Source organism: Pseudopodoces humilis, chromosome 3, assembly GCF_049639895.1.
Source record: "Pseudopodoces humilis isolate 2021_Gansu_Grassland_sample_001 chromosome 3, ASM4963989v1, whole genome shotgun sequence".
NCBI lineage: Eukaryota > Metazoa > Chordata > Aves > Passeriformes > Paridae > Pseudopodoces > Pseudopodoces humilis.
In genome coordinates this window covers 16,338,225-16,361,109 of record NC_142202.1, presented here as the reverse complement: position 1 = coordinate 16,361,109, position 22,885 = coordinate 16,338,225, and the positions used below count along the sequence as shown (strand labels likewise).

Below are 22,885 nucleotides of genomic sequence, written 5' to 3'. Positions count from 1 at the left end.
AGGAAAAATATTATTTCCTCTAAGAGAAAACAGCTGTTCAGCAGCATCAGTACAGGAAGATAAATCTAATAGGAAGACTGGCCCATCTGGAGTCTCAGTTCTGCTATAGATCTGCAGATGGTGTGAATTAACATAGTTTCAAGAGAGTTCTACAAAACCAAATGACATGAGATGATGATCAGTTCAGAGTCTTTAGCCAGTTACAGTTACAAAAAATTATTCATATTTTACACGACTTTGATGTAAAGTACCACTGGAGATATAGGAGAACATAATTAACCCAAGATACTACAAAACGTTGGGCAAGCCATTTGAAAGCTTTCAGGTAAGTTGCAGAAAGTGGTACAAAGCCTGTTCTGAAAGGTAGGCACACCAAATAATGATACACAGGGCAAAGAGCAGTTGCTTAAATGTCAAGTCTTAGGCAGGATAACTAAGTAGTCTGAAGAAAATTTAAATTTGTTATATAGAATTAGATTGAATGGTTGCATTAAAACAGCAGGAGCTCTGCACACCAGTAAAACAGTGCAAGGAGGAGACATATCATGCTACCAAACCATTCTCTGAAAGCTTGTCAGAAGGATGGATCAAGAAGTATGGAGGAAAAAAGAATAGATGAAAATAAGAATTTTATTAGAACAAATGAAAAATACAACCAGAACAATCTCAAGTCCACCCTGTGCAGAATAAGATCTGGACTTTGACGAGATACTTCCATTAGTGTACGTATCAACTGGCAGCATTTCTCTAGTCTGAGGTTGCATCTCATTTGCTACCTAAATCCACTGTAGTCCTGCACTTCCCAGCCCCCAGTTGCAGTTCCCTGCTTAGAAAAAAAGAGTTCACAGTGTCATATGACCAGCACATCGGTTATCTGTGTTAATACTTTAATAGCATTCAGCAAACAGCAGTCACTATGCAGGTGTGATTGGAAAAAACCCACAAACAAACAAAACCACACAATGATTACTGCTCCCAAGACTGGCAGACGATTCTCTCATACGCTTGTTAAATTGAAGACATTGATAGACAAAAAATGCATCTGTCTTCAAAGAACTGCATGTATCATAACTAAGTTACTACTTCCAGGGCTTGGCAAATTCCAGTCAGACTCTTGCCTTTGTTTTAAGACAGATCTAAAACTCACACTTGGCTTTTGGGAAGTATGAAGCACTTGGGATTGCCCAGAACTTGCTTCTGTTTGTGTAAGCACAATGGAAGGTCAGAAGGGAGAAATACTAATGTGTGTAGTCACCTCAAATTCCACCATTGCTTTCTTCATGCTCTCCACATCAAAGATCATCTTAATAAGATCTTGGATTGGCTTAGCAAGTTTTGATTTTGTCCCGGCACCTACTGTCAGTTTCCTGACAGCTTCTTCATCCTGGAAGGTAAAAATAGTATCAGAATTAGCAAAATCACAAAGGATAAAAGTAACAGGCTGGCTGCCATGGCAACAACTCAAAACCAATTTAGTGTGTGCATACTATGACTAGCCTGAAGTTCATGGGGAGCGTGGGACATTGCTCTGACAATCTGGAACAAAATAGGCTTAAAAAATCACCTATTCAGTAATTTGGCAGATATTATTTCAAGAGATGGCACTATAAAAAATAAGCAGAAAGTAGAATTAAGGGAATAGGAGCTCTCTTTGAATTGCTGCTTCACCTCAAGCAGGTATTAATTACTTTTTCTGCAAGCTTTCTGCTGCATAGAGACTTTCATATGAAAAAACAACTGTTTACTTATCTGCTTTTATGACAAAACATATGTAATAACTAGTTTCACCAAGTTTTTGTAATAAAAACTGCCATAGATGTACACAGGAATCATCAATTAGCCATAATACCATCTTAATGCCTTCATGGAGAGAGCATTACACGAATAAATCATCAGCCAGGTGCTTTGAGTAACACATTATACTGAGACAGACACTTTGCCACTGCAATATTCAAATTTCCAGAATTAAAGCCAAGCTTTGAGTGCTTTGCACTGAAAGATAACATCCATTAATTTAGCCACAGAAAAACAAAGTCTTGAAAATATGTGCTCTGGCAACTTTATAGCTATTAGCAGTATTCAACTATTTAGTCTGAAAATAGTTCAGGTGACAGGTATGCCCTTAAATAAACACATAAACCCCTGGAAAGAAGGAATTCTTATTTAGCTTATCTGTCTAAATAGCCAAATCTTACTGGCAGTGAATAATTTCTTTCTCAGCCTGCTCGGTACGTGCACTAAGTTGAATACTGCACTGAAGCTGTTACAGCATTTGGGAGGATTTTGGAGGCAGCAGACAGATGAGAAGCATCTATTTTAAATTTTAAAAGATAGAGTTTTCAACACGATGTATGTGAACTGACTGCTGGATTAAGTTCAAAATAATATCCTTAAAGTTACAGAGTAAATAGGAACAAGCACTGAAGGGACATCAGACTTGATAACAGAAAACTGTAGTTTCCCAACACATCTATTTTAATGAACGGTACTCCTTGATCTACAGCTTTCCCCTGTAGCAGAGGGAAGATGCAACAGTTGCATTTTAATTCCCCTAGTTTGTTAAGTGCAAGTGATTCAAGAGCAAGCACAGAAAAAAACAGTGACAGCAGGAAATCTCAGCAATGCTCCACCTGGGACACAGGCATTTAAGGGTTACCTGTCCATAATCTATTTCCAGTGGGTAGAATTTTTTTGGATATTTAGTGAAGTTCTTTGAATGCCAAGAATTGCCAGTTTTCTCTTCATACAAATTCAGGAAGTGTTCAATGGCATCTTCTTTTGATGGCATCTGCTCCAGCTTGTTACTGCCAATTACAGTGCCTACACGGCCCCAGGATCGGAACACCCAGTATCTGGAGAAACGGAATGGGAGAAAAGAACAGGCATCAGCTATTCCAGTGCTATCTGCATGCCATTAATTTTATGGAACACACTCTCTCATTGGTGACTGTAGGAAATCAACAGAGGAATCACCATATGTCCAAGAACTGGCCTGAAAAATGCCCAGAATAAATGAGTACACAGTAGGAAAAGAGAGGCTAACATCTCTTCAGTCATAATGTTTTGTAAATTATATTAATGTTTTGTAAATACAAATCTTCATACTATACGTCATATATTTGAAAAACAAAGACAAAGCATCTTAAAGCCTCAGGCCCCAGAGTTCAGTATTTTAGAGAAACCAGAAGTAAATCAAGAATTTTTTTGTACTACTGGCAGCACCTTGGGTGAGCTCCTGCAGTATTTATGGGGATACAATCAATCAACCCTTCATACGTCAGGAATGAAATGCAGGCACTGAAATCCTTTCACTTACTGAATCCCACACTTGATACAACCTCACACAAATGAGACAGTAACAAAAGCTTATTAAAAGCACGGTGAAGTGCAATAAATCTGGAGCTGAACCACAGTTGCTGCTACCCTGGACTTCTGTGTTTGACAGGGACAGTTTTATTTTAAAGAACCTTCTCAGTCTCTTCATCTAATCAGCAATGCAACCACTGCACAGCTCTGCCATGCAGCCAGTGAGACTGGAAAGCTAAACACACAATCAGCTCCTGACCATTTAATGCATTTTGTTATGCTTCAAGGGCACACAATTCAGGCTAACACTGTGGTAGAACAGCCAGAACCTGGTTTTGTTTCCCAAGGTTACAGCTCTGCGATTAGAAGAAAAAAACTATGTTAGAGAATATGGGGAAAGAAAACCCACTTTACGTTTTGTCAACACCCACAAAGAATGTCTTCATGCAGAGCAGAGATTTCTCCATGGGTGGCTTGTATGGTAGGCTTGGAGGAGTTAGTTTGGTTTTGGTTTGGCTTTCTTCATTTGTGTGGTAGTGTTTTTTTTAAGTAACTATACCATCCATTATCTTCCCAAAGACATTTTACTCACACTTGGCTTTTGGAGTGTCAAAAATCCAGTACTTATTAGAAAAAAGTGAACAAAAGTATTTAAAGGGAAAACTAAACTCACCTGTTCTCTCTGTCATCCTCTAGCAGCTGCAGTTTATAATAGGAATTTGTTCCTTTCACAATATCTACTAGTCCCAGGGTTGCACTGAAAATTTTCCCACCTTTTTCAAAAACATGAGCAGAATCCTCCAAACCTGCAGAGAAGAAAAAATTAGAACACAGAGGAGGTTACTGTTTTAGCTCTCCTTTCTGCATTTGCACTCATCCAAATGTTTCATGCAGCAGTGTGATTTAAGAAAAATACTGCAAAAAGAGTGACCACACAGCTCATTCAAAACTACTTGGAACATGTTTTCTTTTAATGAATTGTGACCACATACCTTTAGTGAATATTTATTTTTAGTGAATAGCAATCCTAACTATAGGAAAAAAAATTGTAACCTTTGATAGAGGATGATCTAAAATCTAGGATCTAATACTGTGTGAGCAGCTGAAAGAATCCTCAGGAGAGATGCAGCTCTGCAGGTGTCACACTAGCAAATGGACTGAAAAACAAAGGCTGGCCTTGGATACGGTACAAATTGTCAGAATATCCATGCACCACAGGTTTGGAGAGCAGTGTCAGAAGATGCTTATGCCAAACTTGTGTCCTCTGCTGGCTGGGCCTTTACTCACTTCACTGACAGGAGATCCTGAAGCTGAACAAGATGTATGCCTTAGTTTAAGTGGTCCTTCTGAAGAAAGCTGCTCTAGAAAATCCTGGAATATCCAGCCTTGGATATCAATCAATACACTTCCTTTGATAGCAATGTTAAAGGTTTAAAAATTCATGCTCCTCAATAAAAATTCATGGAACCCTCATCCTTTCACAGAAAAACCCTTTTGCAAACAATCATGCATCCTGAAGACTGTGGGTGGTGCAGGCACAGGCACTGTTATCACTCACCAGAATCAGGGTCTACTGCTGCTCCACCCTTCACTGTTAACTTCATTTTCTTTTCAGATTTGCTAGGTCCTGCAGTGAAAGACAGTTAATTTTTTTCTTACGTGAGCAACACAGTTTGACTTGAATAAACCTTAAAAGTCTCAATTTGCATAATTATCACCCTAAGGTCAATCAGATTCCTAGTATATGAGCACACCGACTTCAGTGACTTTTTTTAACCTAGCTCTAGCAGCCAAATCACAGCCCCCAACCCACCAAGTAAATGAGAAACTACATTTCCCCAGATTTTATCTATTTATTTCTTTTCTCCTGGCCCCAAGAGGTTGACCATCTAATTTTTTACCTGCACTGCAGATAAACACAACCACAAATGTTAAAGTGGGATTGAAAAACCTCACAGGGCATGGGGAGTGTTTGGATTCCCATGGGATGCGACTGTGGTGAGACAGTCTGGCAATAACACACTGAACTGTATGACTGAAAGCTCCGCTTGGAGGACACAGAGAACAGGTTCTGAAGAGAAGTGCGCAAATGTGATGGTTTTGTTCATCATCCAGGGCTAATAATGCAAACTCTCTATGGCATTGGTGAGTAATGCCACCAATATTTTTCCTCCTGTTATAAAAATATTATGCCTTAAATCAAGTAGCACAGAGACTTAGTGCTGTGGACCTCAGTATTTTCTCACTTGCCAATACTCCCTGAGTAGTGTCATCATTTTGGTGTCCCAGGACCTCCTTGGGGCAGCAACACTAACCCAAGCTAGCAGAGAAGCTCATGTTTTATGAGGAAGAGACTGAACTGGTGGCAGGGAGCCCAGGAAGACTGAAGTAAGGGAAACAAGAGCCAGTTCAGGAGACAGTTCCATGTTTACTTAAAGCTAGTTTTGCCCTGAAGTCCATTATATAAACTTATCATGAGAAGAAAAAGGCAGAAAATTCAAGGAAAGGGTAAGGACAGACCATGCCCAGGTCTGCTTTGTGCATGCACAGTACTGTACAGGCCTGTGGATAAACAACCGCTTTGTTCCTCACCTTGTTCTTCTTTGACCTTCCCAGCGCTCTTTGTACTTGGGGGCTTGCTGATCTTCCCATCCACAGCCATTTCCTCGTGCTCCATTTTCACCTCTGCACCCCAAGGTGAAAGAGCATGGAGAGACACCAGATCCTGGAAGTCCTTGCTGGAAGATTTCACATCCTGAAGAAATGCCTCTGAGACCACACGGACTTTGGCCTCCTTCACTTCTTCCATCTTCTTGCTCATTTTCTCCACATCCTCTGCAGAGGCAGGACAGGAAGGAGAGAAAAAATGCATCTGTGAGGTTTTAGACCACAGCCTCTCCTTCTGGCCATGATTCAGGGCTCTGTGACACTTTGTGAAAACACAATTCCACTACATTTTGCATTCACCATGTTCTTTGGAGAGCCAAGTTCCTCCTTGGTTCAAAGGTGCAGCTTGGGCTAGAGCAGGAACACTCCTGTTCTACCTGGCTGGTCCAGTTTTCCCTTCCCCAGATCTCAGCTGGAGCTGGACTTTATGATGGATGGGAGCAAATATCCCACCTCAGCAGTCAGTTTGCACAACTCCAATGCAGAGCAAGAGCAGACCCTAAGCTGCCAGTAGAGCAAACAAGTGCCCTCACTCACCCACAGTCAGCTCTAAGGATTCTCCAAGGCAAGCATGGACACAGCCCTCGGCACCCCTCATCCCAGCAAAGGTGGCTTGCACACCACCATGATCTGCACGCAAGCCCCAGCTGCCATTGACCCATGAGAGCATTAAGGCACAGCCTGCTGGGTTAAACTGCTGTGTGAGCAAAAATCAAACAGCACACATCTGTCTACTTTTACAAGCACACTCAGGCCATGTGTGCACACAAAACACTCCCCCTAATCCAAACACTGATCCCCAGACAGCTGAGGACAAGTGTCCTCTGTAATCTGCTCAGCTCTGTTACCACTGCTACCAGTAAGCACAGCATGGCTGCTCACTCTGGGTGCTGATGCACAGGGTGGCTTTGTTAGCTGTTGTCGTCATCTTTCCTCCCAGGTCCTCCACAATGCCTTTCACCTCCTCCTTGTTCTTTGACAGCTTCCCAACAACCAGGATCTTCATGTTGGTCAGTGGTTTGTCTAAAGGTTTGGAAATGACACGTCAGCCACAGGCACAGAGTTCCCTGGACAAACAGCAAGCACAAAGTGACAGCATCCCCCCTCCCTCTCTGTACAATCAGCTCAGCTGGCAGGGAGATGAGGCCAAGCAGGTCTGACCTGTGCTAAGCTAGCAGGACAGAGTTCCCCTTCCCAGAGGAAAGGCAATGAAGCTCAACAGCTGCCAACAAAAAGAAGGGATGAAGGACAGGGAAATGGTATGTAGGCTTATTTGCCCTCTTCTTAATTTCTTTTTTTATGTAAAAAGAAAAAGAACCAGTCTTCTTCAGTCCCCTGTGCTACTAGGGACTGAGCTTTGCTTTCCTTCTCTTTTGGTGCCTGGATAGCATGGGAGAAATTCCCTTTTTGAGGGGCTGCAGAGAGAATTATCTCTCAAGCAACACTGTTGCACTCAACAGTACAAGGTTCTACCATGCAAATGCCATGAGAAGTCAGGAGCAAACTGGTAACCATCTGAGGCTCCATCACATCGTGTTAACATTTCAATTCAGGCTGGTCCAGGACATGGCAAGTGTCTAAGAGCATATTTGCACTGCTATAAGGTAAATGCTGCCAACTCTAATTGACCAGCTGAGGGTTGTGCTTCCTCTTCTCCGCCCAACTCAGATTAGTTTGGCTGTTAGTGAACAAAGCAACCTGGCTTTAAATCTGGTCAACCTTTTGAGTTCACTTTCAGGGGACACTGGGGCTGGAATCAATTTGCTGATCAAATTGATTACTTTGATACTTTGTCTTCATTGCTAAAATAACATGAACTTGCTGAAGTTAACTGTGCAGAATTACTCACACCTTTTTAACCAAATAACAACAATGGCCTGCACCCAAAATTATGGCCAGAACTAGAAAGGCTGAATAAGAAAGAAATCAACATAGCTCTTGACAGGCTTTATCACCAAAGCATGTAATTCATTCCAGCAAGCTACAGGGAATTTCTTAAATCCAACCTTTTGCCAGCTGGAGACAGCACATCTATTCTGCACAAGGGGAGTCAGTGACCAGTAAAGCCAAATCTCAGTAGAAAATTTAGAAACAAAACAAACCCCTGAAAAACCCTCTTGCCCTCAAAACCTAAATTTATGTAGAATATCTGGCATTATGGACATCCCTGGATGGTCCCCAAAAAACCAAGTGAGGCGGCATTTTGAAGCAGGCCTCTCCTGAGACACCAGTTGCAACATCAGCATTTACATTTCTGATTCACTGCATACACATCATTTCCTCACAATCAAGAAACACTCAACACAATCTGTGAGTAAACAACAGAACTTCAAACCCATGACCCCAGACAACCCAGCATATCAGGGCTTATGTTTGCTAGGAAGATGAAGCACAGGAGACACTTTTTTTATCAGGAGAGCTCTGCCTGCTCAAGAGCAGGAGACTGGTGGGACTGCTCAGGTTGGCATGTTTGTTTTGCTGGGAATGCCAGCCTGAACATCATCCTGAACAACCCATGCCCAGCCAGACCCTCACCTCTGGGTGCAGACACGGTCTCTGACAAAGGAGCAGATGCAGAGGGAGGAGGTGCCGAGTTCACAGTTGCAGCATCCGGAGGGAATACCCTGTCCTGCTTCTTACATTTAAATTTCTTCAGGTAAGGAATTTCCCGGAACTCCTGTGGGATGGAAGCATAAACAATTTTAAACAAACAAACATTATTGTAAGGTTTAAAGGATAAATTGAACACTAGCCAGATGCTGGAATTTATTGCATGCCTTGGAAATTATTTTTGAGACATTCACACTAAGGTGGACAAAACCTCACTTTACTGACTGAGAACACAAAGCTGGAAGGGGGTAAATTATGAGTTTCAAATCAAATCAACAACATCTCTTTCAATTTTGTGTTACTGGAAAGAATATGATCTATTTATGCATTAGCTGCCTGCTCCTGAAGGGATGTGGCTGTGACAGGACTTGCCCGCTGTCACAGCTGCTCAGCGCTGCAGCACACTCTGCTCTCCGGCATCCTGCACTGACTGTTGCTTGTTCAGTCAGTTCAGAAACATGCTTCAGAACATCAAATATGCAGTAAATGCTCTCACCTTTGGGATTACCCAGTCTTTTCTGTTGGGAGTCTGTGTTTTAGCAACACACTTAGTCCAGGCAGTGATATCTCCTGAACAGTAATAAGCATCACTCTTGAACACAAACTGCCCCTTGCACTCCTCGCAGGGCAGCAGAGCTCCAAACGCCATCCCATCTGCTACTCGGTCCAAGATCTAAAGCAGCAAAGAACACAGAGCAGGTCATGGCAGGAGGAGGCTGGAAGCACACACACTGCATTACCCTGGGCTGCACAACAACACCAAGGGGTGTTGGAAAGAGATGATGTTTAGAGTCCCTTCCAATCCAACCCTTTTTATAATCCTGTGGGTCAGGAGAACCCACCTACCACACAGCACCTGGCCAGTCTGCTGTGCCAGAACAGCCAAGGAAAAGATGAGCTACTGCATCTGAGCACATGAGTAGGTAGGTGGGAATGTAGGCTCAGACAAGTCCAGGTTTTCCTGCCTAAGAGTATTCCATGACCATTTTGAGTCTAGACACTTCCCACACTCCAGCCCACACTCCTTAAAAAGAGTCCTGATAAATACAAATACTTAAAGCAGTATGTGGCTCTGAAAGAGAGCAGACTTTCACAAGTTACATAGACCAAAATGGACTGTTTCTAGAAAAGAAACTGGGAATTTTTGCTTCATTTTGCATAATTTAACAGTTGAGGGAGGCAATATGAAGTGCCTTAACTAACCTGCTCATGAAGAGGAGCACCAAAAAAAAATACAGACCACTTGGAGCGTAGCAGAATAAAGGCACTACACCACTTCTAAGGTGCTGAATTCAGCATCACTCACCACCACACCACCCTTCACAAGCAAGTGTAACAGCAATATCAGAGTCCTGGGATAGAAGGACTGGGCTTTGCACCAAATTTCTTCCTTAAGCGTTACGTTAGGAACATTCTTCAGACTTGTGGACCTTGCAGCAATATTGGGTCAGGTCAGCTTCACTGGTTCCGAGACCCCCCACACATGCAGAGCAACTACAACCAACTCACAGCATTCTCCCCTGAGGGGACCTCCTGCTTGTTGGCGATCAGCAGCTCTTTCAGGTCATTGGTGGAGCAGACCTTCCTCAGCTCATCTTTGATGCCCCAGATCAGCTCTGTCTGCTCCTGTTGACAAAACCCAGCAGGTAGAAAGCAACTGATTGCAAGTAGCTAAGAACACTCCTCAAACTGCAGTATGTGCACAAGGTTTTAGCAAGCTCATGTTATCTTAAACAGAGATTGTGAGATTAAGAGCTCCGAGAGCCAGTAACTTTACCAAAAGGGAGAGTCACACATTTTACCAAACACGTAAAACACAGGTTTTACAAGGTCACATCCTTCAGATGTCAGTGCCCTTCAAAAGTTCTCAACATCCTTTGCAAATTTCACTTACCTAGCTGACACTGAGAACAGTGGGGATGCAGCTGCATTTGAGCTTTCCATAAAAATCAGAAATGCTGATTGCCACTGTTCTTTTTTTAAGACAACTAAGAATTAGAGAAATTTCTACTAGATCAGACACCTGCAGTTGTGTGGAGGAGTATGCATATTCTTTTGGGCCTTTCTACAGAACTTAAAAAGATTAGGAAGCAAAGAAGAATCCTAAAGTATCTGAGATAGTTTCTGAATGTTATCCACTGGCTACAGTCAAAAATGCAGTCTGCCCTGGAAGAAGTGGTTTACTGGGTTAAGTGGCATAATTTTCAGTGTTAGTGACCATGCTTAATGAAATGCTGTTAAAAAAAAAGTGAACCCAAAGTTAACCCTGATCCACAAAGTGCCTCCATTTGTCCTAAACATCTGCATTGCAGCAGCAAAACATTAAAAATATATTTATTGAAAATTATGGTGCTGCCACACAACAAAAAATAGAACTTTTGTACAAAGCCAGAGCCAGCATTTTTCTATGCCTCCATTAAGACTTCAGTTGCAGCAAAGACAGTTCGTCAGTTTTTTTCCTTGGGAACTTTTAATAAATAAAAATTCCTGAAGCTCTACAGGGAATTCTTCCCACAACATTCTAAAAAGTGAAAGGTAGAATGCTGTGATCTATCATAATTTGTACCCAAGAACAGCACACCTCTCTCCAGAGAGTGAAAAAGATTTGATTTTTCATTAATCTAGTTGTGCACTTTATTTCCGTTTAATTTTTATGATGAGCTATTTATTATTTTCCAAGCTCTTCTGCAATAGTGCTTGGGCTCCAAGCTTCTGCCACCACAGCCAGATGATACAAGAAGGAGCACAGAAGCAGCCTCTCAGAAAAAAGGCATTTAACCTAATCTCTTTAAATCCAATAAGCCCAAGTCCTAGAGAACATCCTTCCTGTCTTTCGAGAGAAAGGGGCAGGGTGAATTGCCTTCAGCAGCGCCTCAGGGACAGGGCACCTCCTGTGCCAGGACCATCTGTGCTGCCACCTCTCTGTCTGTGTACAAGGTACTGCCTTCTTTAGAGGGAGCAGTGAAGGCACTTTTCAGTCAATGCCTCACACTGCATTCTTCCAGCAAAGCAGTTCTTGGGTTGCAAGCAGCTAAAACTCACCTTCAGCTGTTTTTGCTGCTTTGACTCTTTCTCTTTTTCTTTTTTCTGCTTCTTTTTTGCAGTCACGTTTCCATCTACCTCTTCTCCTTTTCTCTTTCTAACAGAAAAAAACAAAACAGAACCACACACACATGAAAGGAAGTTATTGAAATGGCTGCCCAGCACTTGCCAGAGCTCAGATTACTGACTGCCAATAACTGCAGAGGCTTGAATATCCTTGGCTTTGGCAGGCAAACCCATTTTTCAAATTCCTCAATGCTAGATTACAGACGTGCACTCGGCTCTGCAATGTAAGCTACCTCATTCAGGTCAGGTACTTAGAGGTTTTTCACAGGGTAACTATGGTCTGGCAGAAGAGCACGTGCAAGACTGCAACATTCTCAGGCGTATTCATCTACACCTCTATTAGTTATACCAAAGGCATACCTAAAAATCACTGGACAGCTTTCCAAATCTGGGGAGGTGTAGCAATGCAGGTTAAAAGACCACAGTGTCTTTCAGCTGAATCAACTACTTGATCAGCTTAGACAGTCCGTACTGAAATAAAGGACAGCAAACGTGGTAACTTGAATGAGCTAGCACACTGGGAAACCAGGTATTCCATATTTCCCATCTAGTTTCTCTTTAGACTGGAATTAAGTCAGGCCTCTGAAATCAAACAGGTGCAAGTTTCTGCTTGGAAAATGCTTCCAGGCTCACAGTGGTTTTGTGACATACTGCTGGGAGTTGTGTGTGTAGAAATTTATTGCTATTTGCTAGGCCTCAGAGCTGAAGGGAGAAGTTACAGAAAACACTGCTCAGGAAGGACTAGAAAAAGAAAGCCAAATGAAAACTGGGGGATTTTGGCAGACTCCAGAGTGACAAGGGACCTCAGAAGAAGGTTTTGTGTTTCCAGAGTCATGTCATCCCCTTCGTCTGCCTGGAGTGTGTGTTCTCCTTGTGAGGACGCCAAGGGAAATTCTATCCCAGCTGAGACAGGACAGGCCTGCAACTCGAGGCAGAGCATAAACACGCTTGGATCTCACACTCCATTTTGACAGAGATGCTTTCTGTTATGAAACATCAGCCAGGTTTCTCTTTAAGACAGCCTCTCTAGACTTTGTAAGCTGTGGTTGAGGGTTAAGTCATGAAGTTGACATTCTTGATTGCTCTCCTACATACAATTTTAAACAGCTCTCTTTCAAGGACTTTGCTCTCATTAAGACTAACTCTGTATGACAGCTATAAAGCTGCTGCAGGAGGATGTCAGGAGGTACCCTCCTCCCAGAGACTCCTGCATGAGACCTGTACATTCTAGTAACTCTCCTGGCCTTAAAATTGGGCTAAGTGCTCACTTTATTTTCAGTGGCCAGAGCAGCCCACTGTTAGCACTTCTGACCAAACAACAGCTCAGAGCACTTTTGAGGGACTGGTTTTGCAGAAGATTTCATCTTCCAGCTATGCCCCTGACATGTGCCATCAGTGAGCAGGGGCTGTGCTGTACATTTTCCTGCCTCATGGTGGGGGGAAACAACCACACTGTGCTGCCAGAGAAAACGTCATCCTGTGTTCTAAATCAGGCAAGCTGCAACCAGCGTGGCAGGACTGGCTCCAGCACCCACAGAACAGTGCCTCCAAAATTCCCCAGGCCAAGCAAGTCCTCTCTCCTCCTTGGCTGCAGCTCCTGCAGGGAACAAGACCAGAGTCCACTGAGCCCCACCAAGAAGACAATGACTTCCCTAAGTTTTAACAGAGTCAGGGGTACACAACAGAGTCTGTGAAAAACATACCAGCCCGATTGCAAAGTGTTCTGCTGCAGCTTCCCAAATTGGGGGTTTAATGATGTCAGTGCTTAGAAGGGGTGCCCAGCCCTGTGTATCCGCAGTGCCTGCTGACAGTCAGGCTGCCTCCAGCAAGCCAGCACTCACTCCCACAATGTAACTTGCCTCCTAGTCCCCAAAGGGAGTAAATCCAGCACAGCAGCCGCTGGAAGGCGATCACTCTGCTGAGAGACCCTGTGACCCAGAGAATGCGTCCAAATTCCAGCAGCAACTCACACTTTTGGCAGCTTCTCACAGTCAAGAGGACAGCGATGTTCCCCCAGACAGGGTGATTACTGTACCTGCTCCAGCCACTGGAACAGAACACAGGGTGGGAGAGATCTTCCCAACTGCAGGGAGGCATAAAGCTATTGGTCACCACCTTCTCTTCTGCGCCCAAGGCTAAAGCAAACACTAATGATTTCATATAGCCTGGAGAAGGGAATGGCAAAGCTGAATTCTTGTGTCTTCTCAAAGCAGTACATTTTAGAATAATCTGTAAACTACACCCTCACTGACACACAATAAGGATCTTCCATGCTCAGGCCACAAAACCATGTGTTGCCCACAGCAGTGGGGTGCTACTGTGTGCATCCTTTCTCCTGCTGGGGAAGGGACAGCCTTCCACCTCTGACAGGTACAGCCCAGTAGCTTGCCTGGAGGGACTGGTATTTCCCAGGCTATGCAAACTACTTCTCACCTTCATGGAGGATACACAAGATTTATTCCAGCTACAGAGAAGATGAAGAGAGAAGTGAACTGTGGCCTGGCCCTTCCTGACCACCTACTCTATTTTTCATGTTTGCCTCTTCTCCTCCCTACAATAAAAAGGTGGGAAGACAGTCACAGCAACCCTGGATAAAGCAAGCAGCCCATGCAGGGAGGAATAAGAACTCCCCTTTTCACCTCCTCCCTGTAAAGCACTGCCAGACTGTTGGTGACCTGAGCACTTAGCATTTGCCTCAGGTCACCTCTGCAGCTAATCCAGTGCTGCATGACATCTCCAGAGCGACACTTTGCTCCTGTCCTGGGCAACAATTCCATCTAAACAAGAGAGGCAGAAAATATAGGAAGTACTATAGCTTAGAGCAGGAGGACAAAACACACACTACCAAAGAAATACTGTCAAAAGGAGCTCACAAGCTGCTACTGCATTTCCTACATCAGCATACAGGCATTCTTTCCACACAGAAGCTGCAGGCAAGGACACAAGATCCTCCTTTCCCAGGTCTGCAAAGTGCTGGTGCTTAGGCAGGACAGCCCATAGCCCAAGGGAGGGTTGCATGTCTCACCCAGAACTGGCTGAGGAAAGGAGCCAGGATCCTTGCAGTAAATCCTCCCATATTTGGCCTTCACAAGGAAAGGATTTTCCAACTTACTGTTGGTAGCCCTGCTCCACACGTCACCTCTCCTGTCTGGAAAAGGTACGTCTCAATGCCACTCTTACACAAAGGGCTGACAGGGCAGTCCCAAAGTCTGAGATTCTCCTCAGAGTACATGCTGGACATGCAGTAGCAGCACCTGAATTTGGATGTGTCACATCTGAATTGCACAGACTTCTGAGTCAAGATATAATTTGAACACAGCATAAGTAGAAATATCTTTAAAGATCATTTTGAGAATCTCACTTGCCACAGACACTTTAACGTAATTTCTGCAAGAGGCTGTAATTTCTGTTGTTAATTTCTGTTATCTCATCAAACGCACAAGGTGAATTATTCGAATGCATCTCATTCAGGTTTCTGGAGTGTTCTTCCTTTGGCTTCTCTGTAAGTCCTTTGCTTTCTTGGCAGCAAAGCCACCAGATAGATAGCACACCACACCCCTTCACTCACGCTGTTTATTTACGCTATCAGCCCAACTGGTTTGTTTGACAGGCAATGATTTTTCCAATTGACCCTTACCACCCTTGGCTCCAGCACAGCCCAAAGAGCAGAAGGTAGTGGAGCATAAGAGCTAGCCAGCACCTTCACGGTTGAGGGGCTTGTTCAGGCAGTGCTTAGAAAGCAGGAAAGATGAGACATCCTGCTGCTTTTCTGGCGTGAGCTCCTGGTTCACATTACCCTACATCACCAGTGCAAGCTTTTTTCCACTGCAATTCTAGGCTTTTATTTACACAGTGACTTGGCAAACTACTTTGTGGCCTTTCTTTTCAAAGCCTTCATATTTTGCATAGCATCCCAAAAGTGGCCCAGAAAAACAGACTCAGGGCAGACAAGAGAAGCACGTACACAGTCAAATCTCTAGAGCTTTGCTGAGGACATGGGAGAAAACTACAAATAACCCTATTAAACTCAGTTCTAGGACAAAGCGGAACTCACATCTCAGCACAAAAAGCAAAGGACTACTTGAAAACCTGTAAGTGCATTAAAATACTGCACTCCTGCTTACACCAAGCAATGCACAGAGAGGTAAAATCCCTGCATTGAAAGACAGCAGGCTGCCCAACAGATTCACACATCTCTTGGTCTCTGCTACTTCAGCTGAGTGATGTGAACAGAACAGAACCTGAATGGGCTCTAGCCAAAGCCCCCATCCAGGGATGCTGCAGGACTCTCCCCACAGCACCCACACCACTGCCAAATGCTTCTGGAGCAGTGGGTTGCCAAGCAACTGCACACCACACACATCAGCTGCACACCTGAAAGACCAAGACTGCACAGATCTGACATAGCCACAGCTTCTCAGAACAGACATCAGCTTCACTGGACACTTTTATGGTGAATCTTCACAAAAAGCAAATTGAATTCAGTCTAAAATGTACACAGAGAAGCCAAATGTTTTCCAATGACAAGATCTTTTCTTTTTTTGTAGGATCCAGAAATACCTTATGTTCCTTCCTCCACGGGGACAATGCAACACTGATTTTTGTTATGAAACATGACTCCAGGCAAAGTCATTTCAAGAACAAGTAACAAAAGCCTTCATTAACAAAGAAAGATTCACAAAGCTAGCAAGTCACCTGGAAACACTTCTCTGTCAGTACAAGTTCTGTCAAAAGCCTCCACTGAAAATCTCAATGCAAGGCAATGAAATTTCAGACACACTACAAAAGATTCAACAAACAAAAGCATCCAAGTGTAAGCACTACATGGCCAATAAACACCATTATCAGATTCAGTGCCTGTCAGAGATCAGCAGCTCATAGATAAAAGATGTCAAATCAATTCTCTAACAAGTGGTTTGAGCAGAGAAACCATCACTGATAACAGTATCACACAAGGAGACCCAGAGCCCAGTATCCATTTGTACTATGCAGGCATTATTTTATGGTTGAAAGCCCTCCAAGTCACCGCTGCAGGTCTCTGTGCTTCCTCAAGGCAGTCACAGGGGGCAACTGGACTGCACGTTCCCAGGGACAAGTAATGTCTGCCTGACATTCTGCCTGAGGTCACAGGAACAACCAAACCCTCATACAACCAATATTCTTTTAACAAAGACAACATCCCACAACATTTATCATGGATACATTTAAAGGCAATGGCTCCTCCAGACAACACAATTTCTTACACTAATCACCTACCCTTCACTCTTGGTAGCTGGGAGCTGCTTCTTCAGAGTTTCTTTATCTTCAGCTTTCAAGATGCTGAAGCCCAGGAGCTGGGTGGCCCCATAGGCTGGGAGAAAGCCCAGCTCTGCTCGGCGGCTCACAAAGCAGTCCGGGTGGTACCAGTTATCTATCATTCCCAGCTGCGGCTTTTCAGGATGCACCATCTTCTTGGAAATTCGGATCTGGCCCTGAGGTAGATTAAAGTGACATAAGGGCAGTTGTTAGGCCATTCTGGAAGGAGCAGGATGTTAACAAGCTACCAACATGGTACTTCCTAAAAACCTGTAAAACAGTAACAGTTCCTCTATCAAAGTCTGCAACTTTTGTTTAAACCCTTTTACTACAGTTCCTCTGCTTTCTTCTGTACTCTTGCTAGGTTGAAAAAGTCACCTGTTGGGGGTAGTTCTCTGTTCAAAATCCACTCAAACTGGCTAACCCTTTTGTCTTTATTCCAACTTCCAGTAAGCTTTAATAAGTAAATCTCACATGAACAAGTCTCATAAAGACAAATAACTTTATGTCCCTACCACTCAAACACCAATGCTAATATGAACTTACCCTGTCTTACTGCAAATTACTTTTCAGATGTCCAACAAGTAGCTGGTTTGCAGTGCAGCAACAAGCAGGAAAAGCTGCAGTTAATGGTGGCTCTCTAGCCACCGAAATGGTGGTGAGCAGCATTCCCAGCCTGCTCTAAGACCCAAGTGAAAGGAGGGATCACCAGGCTTGAAGCCCAGGTTACCATGCCTGAGGGATGCCTTTACTGTCAGCTGTCCAGGGAACAGCTGCTCCTCAGACACAGAAATGCAGCTCTGCAAGTGCTTTCCATATGCAGGACAGACAGGAAGCAATTATAAAAGCCACTGTTTGAATTAAAACTGGTGAGAGAAAAGATGAGATGGAGAACTTTTTTACCTTTTCTATTTTCTGCTCACAGCCTTTGCAAGTACTTCTGTTAGACTTGGCATATTCAGCAGCAAAGTCATTTAGACTCTTCTCAGCCTTACCACCTCCTTCCTGTTCCCCTCCTTTTCCTGGAGAACAAAGCAAATACAGAGTTCAGCTTTAATACACATTCCCTTGTTTTCTAATTCTCTGTCCCAGATTGATAGCAGTCTGCATTAATAAACCTCTGGTGTTCCAGCCACTCATTTGTCCAGAATTTGAATACAGAGCAAGACAAGCAGTCCATGCTCAAAAGCACCAAAGAGCCACCATAACCATGCACTGAACTGAAGGTACTATTAAAACAACTTAGTACAACAGCATCTGTTAACATTAAAGAACTGAAAACTAATCATGATAACAAGAAATGTTTTTTCAATATATCTGCCAACTGACTTGGCTTTTTCCCCTCACTGATTTAAGATGCTGCACAATACTGTCAGCATTCCAGTCCTGGAGTGGGGAGACACCTCAGCAATTCTTCTGACATCACTTGCTGAAGCAACGTGGACACCAAATCACCATAATAACAGCACAACAAAAGTGAGCGCAGTTCCAGATGAACCTCCAAACACCATGATGCTTCTGCCTACCTCCTCCAGGGCCTCCAGTTTCAATGGATTTCTTGATTTTCTCCTGATCTTCCCACCGAAGCTCAGGGAAGCCATCAATGTCTGTGTGGGACACAATTCGAGCCCGCTTCCAGAAGCAGCTGTAGTGGTGCCAGTGAGGGACTTTGCCATCAAACATGGGTGACTAGCAAAAAAGCACATTACCAACATGAAGCAATTCAAGCAGAATCAAGGGGAAAAACAAAACAAAGATAAAAAGGAATATCTGTGTAAAGACACGTGATTTCTTCCTTTTATTTTTCTTTAAATCAGAAGATGGATACTATTTAGGACAAAGTCTAAGAAGAAAATCTAATAAGACAGACAAGCTGCTGGAAATATGCTCCCGAAGGGGATAGACATGGAAGGAGCATTTAGCTAGCTTAACCAGTTCATCACCCTGCTACTCAGCCCATCTGTTTTACTGGAAAAAACAAAGAAGGTCACAGCCTCAGCATGGCTGCACCAGCCCCTGTGAGACTGTGCAGCACAAGAGGCTGCTAGCCTCACTCCACAATCCCTTTGAGAACTACTTCTCTAGCAAACTGTCCATTCTCCTGGAGAACTCATGTCAGGCACAAGAAAAGAAGGGCAAGGATTGTGGCCTGAGGAAACACCTAAGTGGCCTGCAGGAGGTAGAGACAAAATTCAAGGGAAACACCAGAGCGAAATTAAAGTTCTCCATCAGAGGTTGACAGCAGGCCACAAAGATGATCAGAGGGTTGAAGAACCTCTGCTGTGAAAACAGCCTGAGAGAGTTCGGGATGTCCAGCCTGGAGAAGACTCCAGGGATATCTTATAGCACTTTCCAATACCTGAAGTTGGCCTACAAGAAAGCTGGAGAGGGACTTTTCACAAGGACTTGTAGTGATAGGGTGGTGATGGACTGGGAAAGGTTGCCCAGAGAAGCTGTGGATACCCTGTATCTGGAAGTGTTCAAAGCCAGGTTGGACGGGGCTTTAAACAGCCTGGTCTAGTGGGGGGCATTCCGGCCCATGGCAGGGGCTGGGAACTGGATGATCTTCAGGGACCCTTTCATACCAAACTATTCCATGATTCATGATCAGGACAGAAACATTGCCCAAGTCCTCCTTGAAGTGCAGCTCCAGAATGCCCTGCCCCATACCAAGCATTTTCTTTACAAGTGCTCCACTTGTTTAAAACTCAGACACAGTTGGTATCATCCTGGCATCGCTTCAGTTACTCACCAGGCAAAATAACCTTACAGTGGCTTGGCTCCAAAGAATGCACACAAACAACTGCTGTACTAATAATACTCAGTGCTGTACAATTATTATTACTGATGATACAGAATGACCTAGGAAGGCCTTCCATGTGTCATTCACTAACAGGAGGGAGATCTCCAAGCCAAAAACAATAGCAGAGCTTTGTGTACGAGTAGGAAGGAATAGGAAAGGGCTTCAAAGACCATACCATGGAACCAGGAGCCCTAAGAGCCCAAATTCCAGTCAGAATTCCAGTCTTCCCACAAGCCAGGATTGGATACCCAGTTACTCTCACAGCACCACAGCAGCCACCCTGCAGCTGCTCTCAGTGTGTCTCTAAGTCACATGAAATTCTGGCAACTTGGACACTTCTGGGCTCGTGTCTAGTGTTTTGCAGGAGGACTCAGGGCTGTTCCCAGCACAAAGGCTTTGAGGGCACAAGGCACTGGGGTGTACAGAAGAGAGCAGAGCTGGCTCAATCTTTAAGACAACCATACAAGCAGTGAGTAATCTCCTCAACACAGAGTTTCAGTTTCAGATACTTTTCTCTGTGTGGACCTCTAGGCAAGCTGGGCCTTGTTTACACAACTTCTCTCAGCTCACCTATCTCTAGACCATAGTTTCCTAAACAAACTAAGGAAAAAAGAGACTAATTTGCTTTCACAGTGCATGTTCAGATAGCAGAAACCACTCGGTTCCAGCTGGAAGCAAAAGGCAAAGCTGTGCTGGTCCTGCAGGGCCCGAGTGCCTGCCCCGTGCCAAGCACCCAGAATCCCACTGTCATTGAGAGCTCTTCACTCGAGGAACCAAAACAAAAAGGAGGTTACAGCAGACACAACCAAGGCCTTGGTCTGTATCTGCCTTTAATTTCTTCAGCACAATTTGCAGAAGAGCTCAATGCACTGACGCTGGCACAGAGGCTGCTGTGCAGGGGATTTCCCCGGGAAAAAACAAGGTACCCGCGTGTTCCGGTGAAATTCAGGCAATTACGGTGGGATGCTCAGCAGCAGGGTGTGCTCTGCTGGTACAAAAACTAGCAGAGGGCAGAGGAAAGAGCAAGCAAATTCAAGAGGTTGTGGGGAAAATAAAAATGCAAGTGTTTGGTGTAAGACCAGCAGTTTTGGGGAGACGTCTGGCAATGAAAGGCAGTGGCTCTGTGAGGAATGTCATGATCCCCAGGAACTCACTCCATAAACCAAACCCTACAGAACCAGAATACCCCCCGGCGCTGAAGAAGGACAACCCGCCTCGCATCAGCCTCGACTGCTGGGCAAGACAGGAAGGCGTAACAAACGTAAAGAAGCCGAGGAACAGCAGTCAGAGCAGGGGAGAAGGAGCAGCTCCAGCGAGCGGCTGAAGGCAGCCGGGGAGACAAAAGGAGAGGCAGCAGGAACACGTGCGAGCAAACACTGCAGCTTGGCACCGCACGGTCCCACATATTTCCCAGGGAAAGGAGGCTCTGGGGAACAAAGGCAGGTATTTCCCCTCGGGGGCAAGCAGCTTGGCCTCCAACCCCGGCAGACCTGCCAGCCCCGCCCGGCAGCCAGCAGCCCCCGCAGCACGGGCGAGGGGGACCGGGCCCTTCCTCCCCGCCCAGTACAAGCGGTGCCTTTCCCAGGGGCACAAGCGAGCTACGTCCTCCAGACCCAGCTCCTCCACAGCATGCACGCACACATGCATGCATGCATCCATCCGCAGGGCTTTGCGCTGCCACGTCCTTGCGCGCCTTCCGTAGACACACGCGTATGCCTTTGCTTACCTTTCACAGCAACACCCCCAAACTCAGCCCCCAGCACGCTGCAGGTGCCCCCTCCCCTCTGCCCTGATGCAGCCAGCGGGGATGGAGCACCCCCTCCCAGGACAGCGCCGTGTGCCTCCCCTGCGGAGCGGCGATTCCCTCCGCATCCTCCCGCAGCACGGAGGGATGCTGGGTCCGTGCACAGCTCCCAGCCCCCCAGCGCAGGACGGGGCTCTTCCCTTCCTTTCAAAAGGAAGCCAAATATTATTTTCCCAAAAGGCAAATAATAGCGTGAAGGCGGCGGAACGCAAACCGTGCCCTCTCAGGCCGTTCGCCAATTGCGGTTCAGCTGTTTCACGCCTGCCACGTGCCAGCCGCTCTGCGAGACCACTCGGGCCCGGCCGCTCATCTTGCGGCCCCCGCGGGCTGCCCCAGACCTCTCACAGCTTCCAGTTCCTCCGTCTCGTACGCCAAGCGCGCACCGAGCGGGGATTCCCCGGGCCCGACACCGAGCGCTGCGAGCGGCAGACGCTTCCCAGGGCACGGAAAAGGCGAGCCGCGGAGCTCGCATCGGCCCCCGGACGGCAACAAAGCGCTACGGCCCCGGACGGTGAACTTCGCACGGCTCCAGCTCCAGCCGCCCCTGCAGCCCGGGAGAGCGGGGGAAGCGGCTCCCCCCGCCCGGGGAGCGCTGCGGACACGGCAGCGAGCGAAGTCATCTCTGCTAAGAATAGGCTGCTCTCGCCCCCGCAGCAGCGAAAGGCATGGCCGAGCGGCTCCGGAGCACCGCGGCGGGCCGAGGGAGCGGAGCCCCGGGCTGGCCCCGCCGCCGGCGGTACCAAACGGAGCGGCCAGTTCAGCCCGCCCGCCGCCCGCGGCGGCCCCGCCACGCGGTACCTGCACCATGAGCGCCAGGCGCAGCGAGTCCTTAGCGATGCTCTCGCCGCACTTCTTGCAGGAGGCGCGGCCGCTCTTGGCATACTCGGCCCGGTACAGCTTCTCCGCCGGCTCCGCCATAGCCGCCGCTCCCGCCGCCGCGCCCGCGCCGCGCGCCCGCCGCGGCCCCGCCCGCGGCGGCGCCAGCCGAGCGCCGAGCGCGCTCCCCCGCCTGGCCGGCGGGGCGGATCTGCCGCTCTGGCATCGATTGCGCGCACCTGGAGGTTCCCACTGTGTATCAATGGGAGGTGGGCGCGGGGGCGCGTCTCGTGCTGCGGGGCCGCGCTGCGCCGTGAGGGACGCGGGTTCGGGTCCCGCCGCCACCCCCGCATCCCTCCGCATCCCTCCGCATCCCTGTCCCGTACCCGCACAGAGCGGGCTCCCGCGTCTTGGGAGAACCTTAGCTCAGCAGCTCTCCCGCAGACATATACTGACAGCGTGATGCCGCTTCCAGG

At 46.1% G+C, this 22,885-nt stretch overlaps 1 protein-coding gene across 1 annotated transcript in view; it reads right to left on the bottom strand.

Moving 5' to 3' along the window:
• Nucleotides 1-22,549, bottom strand: part of PARP1 (poly(ADP-ribose) polymerase 1) — a 32,289-nt gene extending 9,740 nt beyond the window's left edge. The window contains exons 1-14 of the mRNA XM_005523286.2: nt 22,392-22,549; nt 18,513-18,675; nt 17,890-18,008; nt 16,948-17,162; nt 11,626-11,722; nt 10,093-10,209; nt 9,080-9,256; nt 8,509-8,650; nt 6,856-6,996; nt 5,899-6,141; nt 4,865-4,933; nt 3,980-4,112; nt 2,657-2,852; nt 1,256-1,384 (exon numbers count right to left, since the gene is read on the bottom strand). Of these exons, the coding sequence (XP_005523343.2) occupies nt 1,256-1,384; nt 2,657-2,852; nt 3,980-4,112; nt 4,865-4,933; nt 5,899-6,141; nt 6,856-6,996; nt 8,509-8,650; nt 9,080-9,256; nt 10,093-10,209; nt 11,626-11,722; nt 16,948-17,162; nt 17,890-18,008; nt 18,513-18,675; nt 22,392-22,511 (2,061 nt within the window). The 5' untranslated portion in view covers nt 22,512-22,549. The remainder of the gene's footprint in view (nt 1-1,255; nt 1,385-2,656; nt 2,853-3,979; nt 4,113-4,864; nt 4,934-5,898; nt 6,142-6,855; nt 6,997-8,508; nt 8,651-9,079; nt 9,257-10,092; nt 10,210-11,625; nt 11,723-16,947; nt 17,163-17,889; nt 18,009-18,512; nt 18,676-22,391) is intronic.
• Between the last annotated feature and the right edge of the window lie 336 nt (nt 22,550-22,885).